Below are 15,941 nucleotides of genomic sequence, written 5' to 3' on the forward strand. Positions count from 1 at the left end.
ATGAAACATGTTAAAGTTTGTGTTCAAAACACGGAAAACTGTGGAAAAATCCAAGTCATGACCACTCCTGCAGAGCACTGAACCGGTTTGTATTATCAAGATATTGCTTAGATAAATACAGTATGTGTGCTCAAAACTGATTAAAACTTGAAGCTAGTTGCTTACAACATTAAAAATTACCAACACATTTCGACCAAAACATCGCAATGCTGGTATTTAAGGGGCAGACGCATCGATTTCTTTGTTGTGCCATATACCCAAACTTCCCCCTCCCTAACTTAGATCCTGATGCCAATGTAAGCACTAGCACTGAGGTTCCTAGAAAACAAATTCAGTAAATTCAAGAACAGAGAGGGTCATCAGGCTCCTGAACACATGAATAAATATTTAAATGTTCATGTTTGTAAAACACACACCACGTGTGTGGTATTCTGCCAATACCACACACGTGAGATTGTGTTGAAATTACCATGTTTTCTTAGGTGTTTTTCTCTGGTTCAGGATGTTTTCTAATCTCCCTGTACTTGAGACAGATCGGCCCGTTCACAGCTACTCCTTTACATCCATTAGCACGGCAAATGTCTGTGTGGGTCGCATTGCGTAAGACGGAAATAAAACAGGACGACAAAAAACAAACCAGTACGAGAGAGAAGGCAATCTCATCCAGCGTTACCTTAAATCTCTTGTCTTGTAGGACCTTCTTTATCGCCACTAGTTCCCCAGAGTCGCAGAGCTTCGCTTGGTAGACGACGCCGAAGGAGCCGTTGCCGATGACCTTCGTGTCCGTGTAGCTGACCTCCTGTGGCCTGTCGGGTCCCTGGCCGGGCGTGGCCACGACTGTCGTTACCTTGCTGCCATCTTTGTCTCCTACGAGGACACACACACAGAGAGACACGTGGGCGTCCGTCACAAACGTGAAGCTTTTACAGAGAGCAAGAGGCAGAATACCACAGTTCAGATATGAGATATAAAGGTATGGACAATAACAAGACGGACATATATCTTATTACCCGGTGATAGTATTATTTAAACTCTTCCACAGATTCTGGGAGAAAGACTTGTGTCACACAAGCACTAAAGCCCTGAGATTATCTAAGTAACGTCAATAAAAATAGCTGTGATCCAAATCAGTCATTGCAGATTTCACACGAACTTTACCCAGCTACCGTCCGAGTCCAAAGTACAGTTATGTACAGTTGATGACGAGCTTGAAACACAACACTGACTTCTGAAATTATCGGCACGCTTCACCTACATCTCACTCAGCTGCTTTCTGCTGGAATGAAGGGGGAAAAAAAGCACTTAAAATAATTGCCTTTGGTCTATGAGAGCAACCAATACTAAAGGAAAACGAGGAATGCCTAAATAGTACAAGAGAGAAGAGCGCACGAACATGGCAATATGAGCAGCTTCAGTTCTCCTGAGATTTGAGATTTGTAAGATGTGCCGCTAATCCCGAAGAGACCAGCGTCATAACATCAAAGACCTGAGGGATCTGGAAATACCGAAGGTGCTCTTGGATGTTTGTCTTTCCCCGCTAAGAGTCTGAGCCAGACAAACCTGTGGAGGGCGTCGGAGAAAAAGCGTCCAGAGCAAAGTGTGACTCTCTCGCCAAGTTAAGTTTGCGCTCTAATGTAACCTGCTGGCAGTTCGTACCAGCAGATAAAGGCAGGTTAGACTGATCTGGTCGTTCACTGAAGCTTTCACAGTAGTAGTCAAAGAGGAACACATACTTTGTGACTAAAATCCCTCAGGGGACCAAAAAAAAAAAAGTTACACCACTCCAGCGTTATCGGAGGTAATCACAGAACTGAGACCCTGTGAACACGCTGTTTTTTTTTTTTTTCAATTAAAACGGCGTTTTTTCCGAAGGTGAAACGATTGGAAAAACAGATTCACGTTCTGAAAGCATTCCAGTCTCCGCTGTTGCGTACACATGGAAAACAACATCTGCACGTACGGAGAAGACCTCGCACATGTGCAGTACGCCTGCAATTAGCAGGGAATACCCCCTACTAGTGGCCTGGCAGGGTATTACACCATTTAAACATTTCTCCTAGCGCAGGGTTCTGCTGCATGTGGCTCTTTACACCTTCAGCTTTGGCTCTTATAAACTTATAGAGCAAAAATGCGGGGGGGAAAATTGGCCAATGTTTCTAAATGTAAAGTTAAGATAAAATGACTAACTTTAGGATGCATTTAGTTCTGTAATATATACATAACATTTCCAGAAAGAAAGAAACTACACTGCAAAAACAGAACTAAAAATAAGTAAAAAAAATTTTTAATTAATGTATTTCTCCTTGATTTGAGCAGGTAAATAAGATTATTTACCAATGGAATGAGTAATTCTACCCTTAAAATAAGATAATTAGATATACTGCACTTGAAATAAGATGGAGATGAATTGTTCCTATTTTAAGTGCAAAAAAATCAAATTCCATTGGCAAATAATCTTATTTACCTGCTCAAATCAAAGAAAAATACGCTCATTTCAAGAAATATTTTCTCATTTTTAGTTCTATTTTTGCAGTGTAATGGTGTATAGAATATCTTACTATAGATAAATTAAGCATATTTTTATCAATAGGTTGCAAATGACTTTCCTTTTCATCATTTTGATTCCACTTGCTATAAAAATCAAATGTCCAAATGAAAAAAATGCATTAACCTAAACATAAAAATACTGTTGGTTAAATAATAAAATAATAAATAATAAAAGCTGTTGATCTTAAATAAAAATTAAAAAAACTATAATATACTATAAAAACAAGCTCTTGTTTCAAAGAGATGTGTAACTTTTGTGGCTCTAAGCAAAATTAGTTTAGCTGGACCGAGGGCAAAAATGGCTCCGCGGGGGGTAAAGGTTGCTGACCCCTGGCGTCAGAAATCACAATTAAAATGTCACGTCGATCGGTTCACAGAAACAAAGAAACAATCTTGTTTGTAATGGATCTTTGTAGCGTCCACAGGGCCTAGGTTCACTAGTAAATGTGAAGGGGGGGGGGGGGGGGGGGTGGTATAAGCAGTTCTCCATCAAACCTATGGCGTGCGTGTCACTAACAAGTAACAGCATTTGGTCATGGGATTGATAGATTAGTGTTCTGTTATTGAGAAGAACGAAGCTAGTGTCTATATGGAAAGCTTTCTAAACAGCCAACGGAGTCTCTCTGTTTTCCTATACGGAGAACTTCAGGGGTTTTCCCCTTATTTGTCCACAGTAAACAGCTTACTGACAGCTCACAGGACCAGATGGCAGGGAGAGTGTGCTACTCCATGCTTCTTTTTTTTTTTGATAACCAAAGGAAACCCTGCATTGTGCATCTGAGAAGAGAGATACAACGAAAAAAATGAGAGTGAGAAGTTAAAATTGTAGTTGTCTTGCACAGCAGTCACTTCATGTCTCACAACAGGAACACCCTGAGCGTAAAATCATCAGAAGCTCCAACCCATGATTTGCTGGGGAGTCCTACCCCAAGCTTATGCCTATATATAGGGCTGGCACTGCTCATTCAAAAACCTCTCCTCACTAGGAGCACAAGGTCCGAGCAGCTTCCTCTCTGAACATTGCATCAGCGTGCAAAGTATGAACATCTGGACCAACAACTACTACATGCCCAGGAGTCTTTTGCTCTAAAAACACAGGTGTCCACAGTAACGTCAGGATGACGATATATTTGTGATCAATTAAGACTTCCTTTGAATGTTACTGTTTTTTTTTTTCTTCCTGTTTTCTTTCTTACATTTAAACAAAACTGAAAAGTACAACTTGGAAGTCTCAAACATCTTTATGGTTTGCTGGTCTTCAGGTTCCGGACGAAAGAAGTTCTTTCCATCGGCCCAGCCAAGAGATAATAGGGTTTTTACGGTGCCAGCAGGTGGTAAAAACAGAACTAGCACACTTTAGCACCAGTTTAGCCCAAAGAACTGGTGTCTGGTGGGAAAAAACACAGCATTCTGCGCTACGCGGCCTGTTTTGGAGTTGAAAAGCTCCTTTTATAGAAATTATTATACCGTAATGAAGAAGAGACGACAGACGTCAAAGTAAACATGCACAAACTGGGAAAACACCCCCGTTACATTTTAAATTCTGGATCCCCAAGGACGTCATTTCTTAGTAAAGCAGTAAGTTACAATTTGTTGCTGGGAAGCAGAAAAACGCGCATCGGTCTGATATTAGAAGATAAATGGAGCTCTGAAGGGTGGTTCAGAGCGTTCTCTCCACCTGCCTCCCGCAGCCTCCACTTTTCCCTCTCAGCAGCTCAGCTGAGGACTAAAGTCCACATTAGCTGGCAGCTAAAAGCGCATTGATCCGCAAGCGCGTTCCGGTACGTGCCGCCTCACACCTGCAGTCTATTTGGAAGGACTCTGGACTTTAACCCCAAGTTTCCCACCAGAAATCTGACCAGCACACACCTCCAGGCCCTCTCTGAATCAGGTTCCCCTGTGGGGGAAAAAAAGCTCAGTTTAAAAACTCAAAAACCTCTTTCACACATACACACTTAAAAACATGTGCTTGTTTAATCCTGATAATTCTAGCCGATCAATGTAATGATCAGCTTTACCTCAGTTATTCTAAGAATGTGTTCAACTTTAAATGAAAAGGGAAGAAATAGAAAAAAAAAAATCAACATTTTTGCTGATACCGTAAACAGCACAGAGGTTTACTGGTCTTATCAATTTTCACTGTCAGTGGCTGGCTGGGGTAATTTTCCAAGCGCCTTATTGATTTTGACGCAAACGGGGGCCTGCATGGGCAGACTCGCAAACGACAAAGCGAATACCGCACCACCTCTTCACGTGTGTGTGTGTGTGTTTTCCTGTTGATGTGTGCGGGTTTGTTCTGCAGCAGCCTGACCAGTCAGAACCTAAAGCCACGGGAAATATGCCTAAAATCAAAGTCTGGGGAGGTCCAAAAGATGAAAAAAGACGGGTGGGGTGAGGGGGGTTAGAAAAACAAACTATCTTTCTTTAGAAAGGAGTCTACAAAGAGTAACTTGAATCTGGAGAAACAGAAGGAGAGTTACTATGTGAGAGTGCGTAAGAGGAAGAAAAAAAAAAAAGAACTGCCTACGTATTCCAGCAGGGCCATTTCTAGGACGCCTCTGCACTTCCTGAAGCCGTGAGAAACGTCTGTGCAGACTCACAGAGCGACACATGCAGCTCACAGAGGGCTCTCACACTGCTGCCAACGAGGGATGACCGTCTTTTAGAACGGCTCGTCTTCTCCGTCACATTTTTAAAAGCGACCGACTGGAAGCTTTGATTGCACCACCTTAAAAAAAATAAAATAAATGTCTCCAGGAACCTTTTTTATGTCCCTAACCGGTAAATGAAGGACCAGCTGCACTAACTCTACCAGATAAAATCTCCATCCTACTAACGCCAGACAGTTTTAAATGATTAAATCTTTCTTATCACCAGTAACTCGGTCCTGTCGAACTGTGCGCCATCATTTCCTGCATGTAAAACCTACGGCCAGCTACGGAGTCGAACAAGAGAGGCAGAGTCTGTGCGATTCCTAACCAGAGCCATCGATAGTCAATTAGGGTCACCGGGCTAGCTCAGGCCCCAGCTGGATACGGCTGACACAGGCACAAACGGGGACAGACGAGCTGCTAAGTTAAGAGATCAAACTACAGCGGGATGTCATTGGAAGGCACGAACAGACGTGAAGCTAGATGTCTTTTATTGACCCGAACGCGTCGACGCAGTCAGGGAAGGTTTCCGTCCAATCCCAGGTATTGGTCCACGTCAGAACGAGGCGTTCCGCCATCGATCGGTAATCGAGGGGTCAGTGAGTGCTCGGTGCTTCTGAGCCGTGACGTTTAACAACAACGGCGACTAGGCAAAAGGAAACGTGGAACGACGGGTTCTGTGGAAGCATTTTAAAGAGGGGAAATGATCAGACAGGAGCATTGTACAAGGTGATAGTAGCAGAACATCTACCTATTAACGGTGGGTACATTTGACGCTGGAAGGCAAAGTTAGGCTTTACAACATTTTGTGATTTCAAATGAGACAAAAAACCCAAAATTGTGTTTTTCTGATTTCTTTCTCAAGTAATCTGAAAAGTAAGGCACTGATTTCTAGTCACCCCCTTCACTTTTTACTAAGAAACCCCCGGTTAAAATCCAGGGCAACCAAGTAGATGATTAACCCAAGAAAGCAACCAAGAGGTCCGGGGGTAGCTCTGGAGGAGCAGGAAAGATGATGTTCAAGATAATCCCTATCCAGTCTGGGTCAGCTTTACCTTGTTTTGTGAAGAAAATGGTAGAGACAGCCATCATACTGACAAAAGATGATTTTTAACTTTTTACTATCTGCCACTCTTTGTCTTATCACAAGCATAACATCACTCCACATGAGCATTTGCATGTCAGTCACTATAACTTAAATTAAATGTGAGTATTTAGTGCACTGACAGGCCATCCAGTGAGCCAAATGCAGTTATAGCATCTATAGTGTAAATACGAGACCCTTGGAAAACATGAGCCTACCATTTATTGCGTCAAAGCAATCTTTCTCTATGTTTATATTGAACAAGTTTGATTTGAAAAAAATGTCCAGCTTCAAACTTAATACAATCCTTGTTTTCTTCAGTCGAGAAGAACCGATTTTAATCACAAAAGTCGCTTCATTCACTGAAAGACAACTTAAGAAATAAGAACTCAACGTTCTGGTCATGAAGCCTACTGGTTGCGTTCCTTCAAAGACCACCGCTCCGTTCCATCTGTACTCGGAATTTCCGACCGCCAAGTTGGAAGTTTCAACTGGAATGGCCCCAGTCGGGATTGTCGGATTGTCGGTGCAACAGGATCATACCCAGCTTCCACATTCAAGATGGCTGCTACTCGCAGCAACATTGAGTAAAACTTCTCTAACTGTTTTTAGCGGTTCTCTATTACTTATATAATATTTAGTCAGTCGTACACAAACTACCTTTCAGCGGTCAAAAGCTGGGATATTTCAGCACCGTTTGTATGCACAAAATCCCTCGTAGAACAGCGTTACTGACTTTAGTCGTGTTTACATCAACGTCTTTCAATGTACATTTCAACGTATTGCATTTGAAAAGGTTGATGGAAAAAGGGCTAAATTAATCTAATTAACGTACTAAATTTCGCCAAAATGTTTTTATGCTGTAGCAAATAATTACCGCTCATGACTGATCAACCGTTTCTGCTGCCGTCAGAAACTCTTGGTCCCATACCGCTCTTAAACAGGGCTGGAAGCAACAACAACTACGCGTGTACCAATGAAGAGCATTTGTTTGTGAAAAAAATACAAATAACGCATTCATTAAAACCAGCATGCTTACTGAGTGAGCGCGGACCTTTGGTCCATGCTAGTTAGCAACCTCTACTTCCTGTGTATTACAGAAAACGTCAACGTAAAACGACATTACGCTTTGCATCGCCTGGCTAATTCGTTGCATTTTCTTTTTTGCGTCAATTTAAAGGTTCACTCAAAATTTGCACGAGAATTTTATGGATACATGGCTAGTTATGGTTTTAACTTTAGGGGTTAAAGAGCAATGAAGAATTGGCACTTATCGTTTAATGTTTCATGTTCAGTTGATAAAATTTTGACTTTTAAATGCATTCTGAGACTCAGGCCGGCTGTATTTGTATGTTTAACAATGGCTGGTGGGCGAGCGTCCGTGTTTTTTCCTATTGTCCAACAAGAGGAAGACTGGAATGGAAAAAGTCAGATATGATATAATCTGCAACTTGCTAGTTTCGAGTTCTAAGCCAAATGAACGCAAAATACATCTAAGTGCTACGTAACCAACCCAGAATCCTTTTAGTGCTGTTTGCCCAGGATTTCTCCCTGGTCTCTAACATCAGTGCATGTCAAGCAAATATTCAAGAAGCACCTGAAATTGCCCAGCAACGTGTCCGCATCGCAAAAAGCCAAAAATATAAGCACTTGAGTGAGAACGTAAAAAAGATCCCAGTGTTTCAGCAGAGTTACAGTTTTCTGGAAGTTTGTTCCAGATTTGTGGAGCATAGGAACTAAATGCTGCTTCTCCATGTTTGCTTGTGGTTCTGGATATGCTGAGTAGAACCAGAACCAGAAGATCTGAGTGGCCTGGAGGGTTGATACAGCAACAACAAGTCTTTAATGTACTCTGGTGCAAAGCCATTCAGTGATATATAGACTAACAGAAGTGTTTTAAAGTCCCTGAGATACAGGGAGCCAGTGTACGGACTTCAGAACTGGGGTGATGTTCTCTATCTCCCTGGTTTTAGTGAGAACACGAGCAGCAGCATTCTAGACCAGCTGCAGTTGCCTGATTGATTTTTTATTTTTTTTTGGACAGACCTGTGAAGACGCCGTTGCAGCAATGCGACTAAAGATAACGGCATGCACGGGTTTCTCTTGATCTCGTTGGGACATCAGTCCTTTAATCCTGGAAACGTTCTTCAGGCGGTGGACGGCTGACTTACTGTCTTCATGTGTCCTTGAAGGTTCAGGTCTGAGTCCATCACTACACCCAGATTTCGGGTCTGATCACTAGTTTGTAGTTGTAATAACTCAAGCTGTGTGCTGATTCTAGTTCGTTCCTCTTTGGGTCCAAAGATAATAACTTCAGTTTTGTTTCTGTTCAGCTGGAGAGAGTTTTGGCCCATCCATGCATTGATTTGTTCTAAGCCTCCGTTCAGTGCATGGATTGGTTTAGAGTCACCTGGTGGCATTGTGACGTAGAGCAGTGTATCATCTGCATAGTTATGGTAACTAATCTTGTTTCTTGTTATAACCCCAGCTAGTGGAAGCATAGAGATATTGAATAGAAGGGGTCCCGGGATTTAACCTTGTGGTACCCACTGAGCTATATAATACACTGGAGTGCTGATTTTGCCGAAAAACTGAAGTCACTGGCCGCCATCTTGCTCCTCCCTACTCTCACAGAATCCCATAGGATTTGGTTGCAACAACAAGCAGTTTTCTGGCTGTGAAAATGTTTCACAGGTAATTCTACAGTCAGTGGATGTACTAACACTATCAGCTACTAGGAAATTAGGTGCTGAAATATTTTACATGTTATTCACATAAAAAAAAAAAAAAAAAAATATATATATATATATATATATATATATATATATATATATATATATATATATATATATAAGTATGTGTATATGTATATATGTATACACATATGTAAATATATGTTTTTGTATATTGTTATTTATATATTTATAAATGTTAAACATATATATTTAAATTAATATAATGCAAAATATTTCAGCACATGAATTTCTCAGTACTTGATAGTTTTAGTAAATAACATAAAACTATATGGCATTTGAGAAATGCCATATGAGAAAATCCTCGTTATTCGATGCTGTAGCACACATATTCCATAGTTACTGGGGGGAAATAGGGAGTACCAATATGGCGGCTGGTGGCTTCAAAGCGACTCGTTCAAAAAGACGGTGATTAGCACTCCAGTGTATTATATAGCTCAGTGGTGGTACCCCATATGTGACTTTGATCAGCTTCAAGTAGAGTTACAACAAAGAAGGGAAAAAAATGGCCAGAATCTGATCTGATCAGTGTTTGGCAGGTTAAATGCTGAAAAACACATCTATGCACTGAAATCACACATGAACTGTGACACATCCACTGTAAACTGTCAGTTCATTTCGCAATATCAAAAACGACCTTAAAGTAGCTCTGTGTTTCCCTAGTAAGGTTTAAAAGTTAAACGAGGGTAAATCCGACACATCACTGAGCTGCCAAAGAGTTAAAGAACTCAGTGGGTGTTTGGAGGTTTTCTAAACTGGGCTGGCTCAAGGCCGGACCTCTTTGATTTAGTCGACCAAGCAAAGGCTGGACACACAGAGGAATAACTAGAGACGTCTTTTTTAGCCCAAACTCCTATGAATAATCAATAATTTCATGATGCAAAACAAAACAAAAATGCACCACAACGCAAAGTGCTCGGATAGTTTGACTGACGCGCGTGTCCCTTCCGCACAACGCACCAACAACCTGCACAAATCCAAACATCCACACTACATACACAAGCATCCATCACCCGGTTAGCACATAATCCAGTGCCTCACACAGAGGCACTGGTTGCAGCTAAGCTTTTCCCACCAGACCACATCCAGACTGCTCAAACCTTTAGGCTGCAAGGGGGGGGGGCCGTCATCTGATTCTGCACGCAGGTCTCCCAGCACGAGCAGAAGCACACGCACACACGCAGACGTCGACGTGTGGAGGCAATCGTGCCCCGCTGCCGGCGCTCAGCTCATGAGATAATTCACTGCGCTACTGGAACATCCAGTAACAGGAATGTCAGCTCTGACACGCAGCAAACATGGCCGTACCGAGGTGGAGACGGAGGCTTTTAGCGAGACCCCGACGTGGGCGCGTAGATTTTAGATATCCACAAAGCCACCGAGATGACTGCGCCGCACAAGCTCAGCTTAGGTTGATCAGGCCTATTCTTTCTCCCCCCCCCCCTCATCTTCCTCTCCGACTGTAACAGTTCTCGTCTTGCCTGCAAGCCCCGCTGTTTCAATCAGACTCAAAAGAGTGTAACTGGTTCATTTTGCTCTCATTATCTCTTGCAAAATGCAAGAGAGGGGGGACAGTAAAGGCAAAGGAGGGAAGAGGGCTGCAGCTTTGAAATGCTAAACAGGCCCCTCATTGTTCTTGGCCAGCTGCTTCAGCCCCCCCTACAAAAAAAAAAAAAAAAAAAAACCTACATAAACCCCTGCGAACAACATGGTAGGGGGAACGCGGCATTCTCTCCATGATTATACGCACATGCTACAGCTGCTTAGGGTCATCAGCTGGCGTGTTCCCGCGTAAGCGCGGACCATGCATGTGCAGCTGGGCGTGCATACGCGGCAGGACGGTGGAGGTTAGGGTAACTGACTGCAAGGTGGAGAAAAAAAAAGACAAATAGGTGTTCCAAGGTGCAACATAGATCCAGTGATCTGTCTATCCTGCAACTCTGAAGGAGAAATCTGACTTGGGGGAGTTTAAGAAAACTATATATAATACATATATTTTTTTAATGCAGCTGAAGTCATTACTCAGCAACACAGCACTTTCACAGTAGTTACTCACGCTGAAAAAGGACGAAATTATTTGACGAAAGCAAATCCAAGCATCCGAGAGCTGGACTTTCTCTGCGGCTGCAGTCCGCTCCTATATGCCTTCCAGCAGCAGACGCGCAGCGGGAGCCGTGAAAGAGTCGCATCTGGCTAATGAGAGATGCGGGTCGGAGCGTATCGGCGTGGTAGGTGAGACGCCTCGTCCAACCCTAATGATGGCTTTTCGCGCCCGCGTGTATAAAGAGACGCATTCCCACTATTAAAAAAGGGGGAAAATGAAGCAGAACTTGATTCAAAGACATTTTTGCGTTCCTTCTCCAGGATGCGGCGCGCATAGGCCGCATCCTGGAGAAGGAACGCAAAAATGTCTTTGAATCAATTCAAATGTTTGGTTCTGCAGCTTTTCTTGCTTTTTATATTTCATAAATCTAATGTCAGCATCTTGACTGATAATAAAACCAAACATACTTATGACATTTATGTCCACTGAGATTTATTTTTGCACTGATCTGGCTTTAGAAAGCCAGTTTCTATTTCCAGTTTTTGTTGTGCACATTTGCACATTTATAACTTTTTTTCATGTGGAATACTAAAAACACCACAGCTTTACCACATCACAGTCCTAACATGAAACGTTCACACACACAAAAAAAATCTTTATTATGAGCCAACTGATTCTATTTGATGCATTTATTTTATTTAAAACCTATTTATATGCTGCAAAAATATACTTTAATGTGGCAAATTGATTAATGCTATATTGTTATTTTGATACATGAAAAAAAAATAAAACCCTAAATTGGAGCTCTAAGCGCGGAGTACTGTAAAGGTAATCCAGTCGGACACATGAATTAAGCACATATTACAGCTAGCTTGACATTTACCTCCTGCTTGGCCCATTTTTTTTTTCTTCCTGAAATCAAAAGCGTCATCATTACAGCACCAGAAATGTCAGGCTGAGCACCACCTACTTAGTAAAGGATGAACGTGTTAAAACGTAGCATTAAAACCTCCTCAGACCCTATAGTCAAACAATCACAGACTCAGTAGAATTTCACAGCTGATGCCTTTTCCTTAATATGCAACCCCCACCCCCAATGATAAAAAACAGGTTTGATTTTGTGACAAGTATCCCAGAAAGGGTAAATGATGTTCTTTCTAGAGCTGAAACCTTAAGCTGACCCTTAGCCTTACCTTCAGGCGTCATCCTGCAATCACACAGGAACACATCGCGACCTTTTAACCTTCCTCAGCAGACTCCTTTTCACCAAACACACCTAAATAAGTCAAAGGTAAAACTGGGGCAGGGCGGCTTTGAATATTCAACCATGTAGCTCTCACTGTCGCGGTTTAAATCGTGCCACGCCGTGGCAGAAACCGGCTGCCTTTGTCACACGCGCTCATTTTTTAAAGTGCCACATTAACCTTTCCCCCAGAACTGAACCGGCCCGGATTCAGGCAGCGGGCAAAATACTCCTCAGAGAAATGGGACGCTCCTTCAAGAAGCTGACCCATTACTGTTGTTAACAGTTAAAAATAGTCAATATTTATATTATCCTTCTTAAAGAAGAGGGTATTTAACAAATAAAACTATGGCCAAACTAAAGTTTGATGGATTTAAAATTAAGGCGGTGTGATTTTGCCAAAAATCAAAACTGCGATTTCGGTCAATCGTAACTGCGATTCTGTTTTGCCTCTTCTCTGCTTTAACCACAAGCAACAAAAATGGCCTGTAGATAAAGAACACTGTAAACAAGGACTATTTAAAGTTACAGTTTTTATTAATCGGAATATTACGTTTTCCAAGAGAATAGCTTTTAACTGAGTTGGACGAACCAGACAATACAGTAAAAAAAAAACAAACAATAATAAACTGAAGTGTCTTATATGCAAGATTTCCTAACACACACACAAGTTATCTGGACTCGTTCAGATCCTTGCTCCGATCTAAACCAGAGTCTGTGCAAGTCTGGTCCTCCGCCATCTTTTCAGGACTGCTGCATTTGTCTCGTTCGTGCCGGCGAGTAGCTGAGGTTCCTGCACGGCGCCGTCCGGGTGGTACAGGGCCCACAAAAGAGAACCGGAACCGAGGGAACGTGCTCACCTCCAGCCCTTGCTGTACTAACGGTCGGTATTTGACCATCGACGGATCTGCGGCTACTCCTGTAGCTCGGTTTGCGATCTCGCCAGTGACGTCCCCTCAACGTCGCCTTCGGATTTGCTTTGCGGTCTGGTCACGGGATCGTAAAGCAACACAGCAGGGGCTTACAGCAAAAGCATTGGTCCAAAAAAATCCTGCTTTGATTTACCTGAAGAGCAGGATGCTTTAAATGTAAATGTTTTCAAGTAGCTGTGTGATCAAAATCAACCAGTTAAATATGTGAGGGCAGGCATCTGTAGCCTGAGTTAGGTCCAGATTCTACCAAAAATTAGAAATAATTACACAAGTTATGCAAAAAAAAAAAAAAATGTTTTCAGCAGTGATAAACATGGATGGAAATGTGTGTTCTTCACTAAAATGGGCACAGATCAATTGTTGAGGGGCCGAATTAGTCCAGAAATTCAGCTTTTAGTCATTGCCTTCATTTTGAACCTACACATAAGTTCTTGGTATGGTACAAAAAAAAAGGTTTGTAATGCTTGAGAGGAAAATCGTTTGTTTTGACATTTGGCCCTCTTGGTCTCATCCCTGAAGCATCATCAGCATTCTTCAGCAGTCTAATTTTTCACCATCTCTCCAGCCCAGAGATGGATGGGGAGAAAGGTGAAACTCTGGTCCACGCACGTCTAACCTGCTGGGCGGCTTTCTTTTAAGATTTCGGACACCAGATCAGATCAGAGAGCCGCGTCTGGCCCAGACTACACCCCCCCTCCTCCTCCCTCCTCCCTCTGCTCCTGCACTGCTGGACACCCCCACCAACCCATCCAGGTCAGCGGCCCGGGGCTTGATCTCGGCGGCCGCCGCTCCTTCATCGGCTGGACCTCCGCCGATCTCTAACCCCGCGCCCACAGAAACCAGCTGACCCAACCTGGCTCTCCCGAGAGGCAGAGTCGGTTTCGCCCGAGTCATCGATGGGCGTACCTTCCGCTGCGCTCAGACGCTTGCGTAATCCAGACCGGCCCTGCCGCTCCAGCAGCCCCGCCGCGCGCGTACTTACCGGCGCCGTGCGGCGAGCAATCCCGCTATGCGCCGCGATCTCGGTTCACACACACGTCAAATAGCAGGACTGGGCTTGATTTATCTTTTTGTTGGCGTTTTCTTTAGCTGGGCCGATGCCAACGACCCCCCCCCCCCTCCCCTCCATTGGCCCAGCCCTGCCCCGGTGCGGCCTGCTGCACTGACCGGCCCCCGGTCAGTGCAGCGCGCGCCGCCGAGCCACATCCGGGCTAAGCTACTCTGCGCTAGCTTGACACTCGGGACATGCAGGGACCACCATGACCCGGTGGTTGCATGCAGGATATGGTAGGGCGGTGGGGGGGAGAGATCTAGGATTACAGAAAGGTTGTACTCACGGCTGACTTTCATGCTGCCGAAAGCAGAGGGCTGCGGCACGGGCTTGCAGCTCTCGGCGAAGGATGTGGTCCTGGGCCGACCCGACATGATCCAAATCCCTTTTGATTCTCTCGGTGTGCTTAAACGGCAGGGCTGATCGATTCGCCGAATCCTCTCATCCAAATATGTATATATGTGTATAAAAAGAAAAAAAGGGGTGACAGTAAAAAAATGATATCTGTGTGTCTCGGAGGAAGGGCACAAAAGAGAGCCCGCTAGCACGCTGGGCTGTGGTCGCAAAATAAAAAAGAAAAACCCCGACGACGTGCGATCAGAGCATCGTTTCACTCCTTTATAGTCCGGACTTTCTTTCAACGGGCCTCACGAGACACGTCTCTCCGACTGAAATAGTCCTGAATCCGGCCTCTCCCTGCGGGGCCCCCACTCTCTTGGTCGCTTTAAGTCCCCTTTCCTGGTCGATTTCCACAAAACGCGAACAATAAACGGCTATGCCAGCTCGTGGATCCAGAGGCGAAACGATCCGTGTTCGTTGCCGATTCAGGGACACATGCAGCTCCTCTTCATATCCCGATGTGGAGCCTCAATGATCCGACTGCCATGGCGGCTCCCTCACTACAACCAGAGCCTGAAGATCCTCCAACGGAAAACCTGCCCGCCGCCCCGGTCTTTATACGGCTAATTTCAACGCTTTACGCTAGTGCTAGCTCCGGCCTCGCCGTCGTCAATTTTCGGCGTCTGTACCTCGCCCCTAAAGCGGCGAGCTCCCCAGAAAAACGATGGTCTCGAGGTACAGAGTGCGACGATACCGAATGTCTTTTTTTTTTTTTTTTTTACTCCTTCCCCATAGGGTTCAGGCTCGCAGTCTTTTGTCGTTACGCACGTTACGTACAGAAACTGGAGTCAACGGAAAGGAGTTCACGCTGGTGACGTAGTTCGCAATGCTGAATAGGAATACCGTGAGCGCGCATACGCCAGATCTGGGGTGGCGAGTTCAGCCAATCAGAGACAGTATCCTTCAGAAATGGGCGTTGACCCTTGCGCCTGTGGTCCAATAGAAAGCGTAGCTCTTCAGCACCACATGGCATAATTTGCTCGCTGCCCTCCCTCCAGACTTCAAAGGCTTCTTCCAGTGCCATGACGGGGACAATGGGCGGAGTTTACCACAGGATTGATGATTTTTCCGACGAATGGAGCTTCAAAGCCAGACTGTCAGTTCAGAACCCCCCCCCCCCCGCCCCCCTCAGCTGTCACAGAGCACCGGTGCTCATGCAGCACTGTTGCTATGTTAGTCACACAATCCTATACCTTTCATGGACACCTTTGAGACACATCCTCGTGCAGCTAATTAT

At 44.1% G+C, this 15,941-nt stretch overlaps 1 protein-coding gene across 4 annotated transcripts in view; it reads right to left on the minus strand.

The window, feature by feature from the left end:
- Nucleotides 1-15,435, minus strand: part of gsk3ba (glycogen synthase kinase 3 beta, genome duplicate a) — a 52,531-nt gene extending 37,096 nt beyond the window's left edge. For 2 of the 4 annotated variants that reach the window (XM_012875097.3, XM_012875096.3), the window contains exons 1-2: nucleotides 14,592-15,433; nucleotides 674-867 (exon numbers count right to left, since the gene is read on the minus strand). In XM_012875097.3, the coding sequence (XP_012730551.2) occupies nucleotides 674-867; nucleotides 14,592-14,679 (282 nt within the window). In that variant the 5' untranslated portion in view covers nucleotides 14,680-15,433. Of the gene's footprint in view, nucleotides 1-673; nucleotides 868-14,591 lie in introns of all 4 variants that reach the window. The other 2 variants (XM_021322823.2, XM_021322824.2) reach the window with 2 other exon arrangements.
- Between the last annotated feature and the right edge of the window lie 506 nt (nucleotides 15,436-15,941).

The sequence above is a fragment of the Fundulus heteroclitus genome, chromosome 7, assembly GCF_011125445.2.
Source record: "Fundulus heteroclitus isolate FHET01 chromosome 7, MU-UCD_Fhet_4.1, whole genome shotgun sequence".
NCBI lineage: Eukaryota > Metazoa > Chordata > Actinopteri > Cyprinodontiformes > Fundulidae > Fundulus > Fundulus heteroclitus.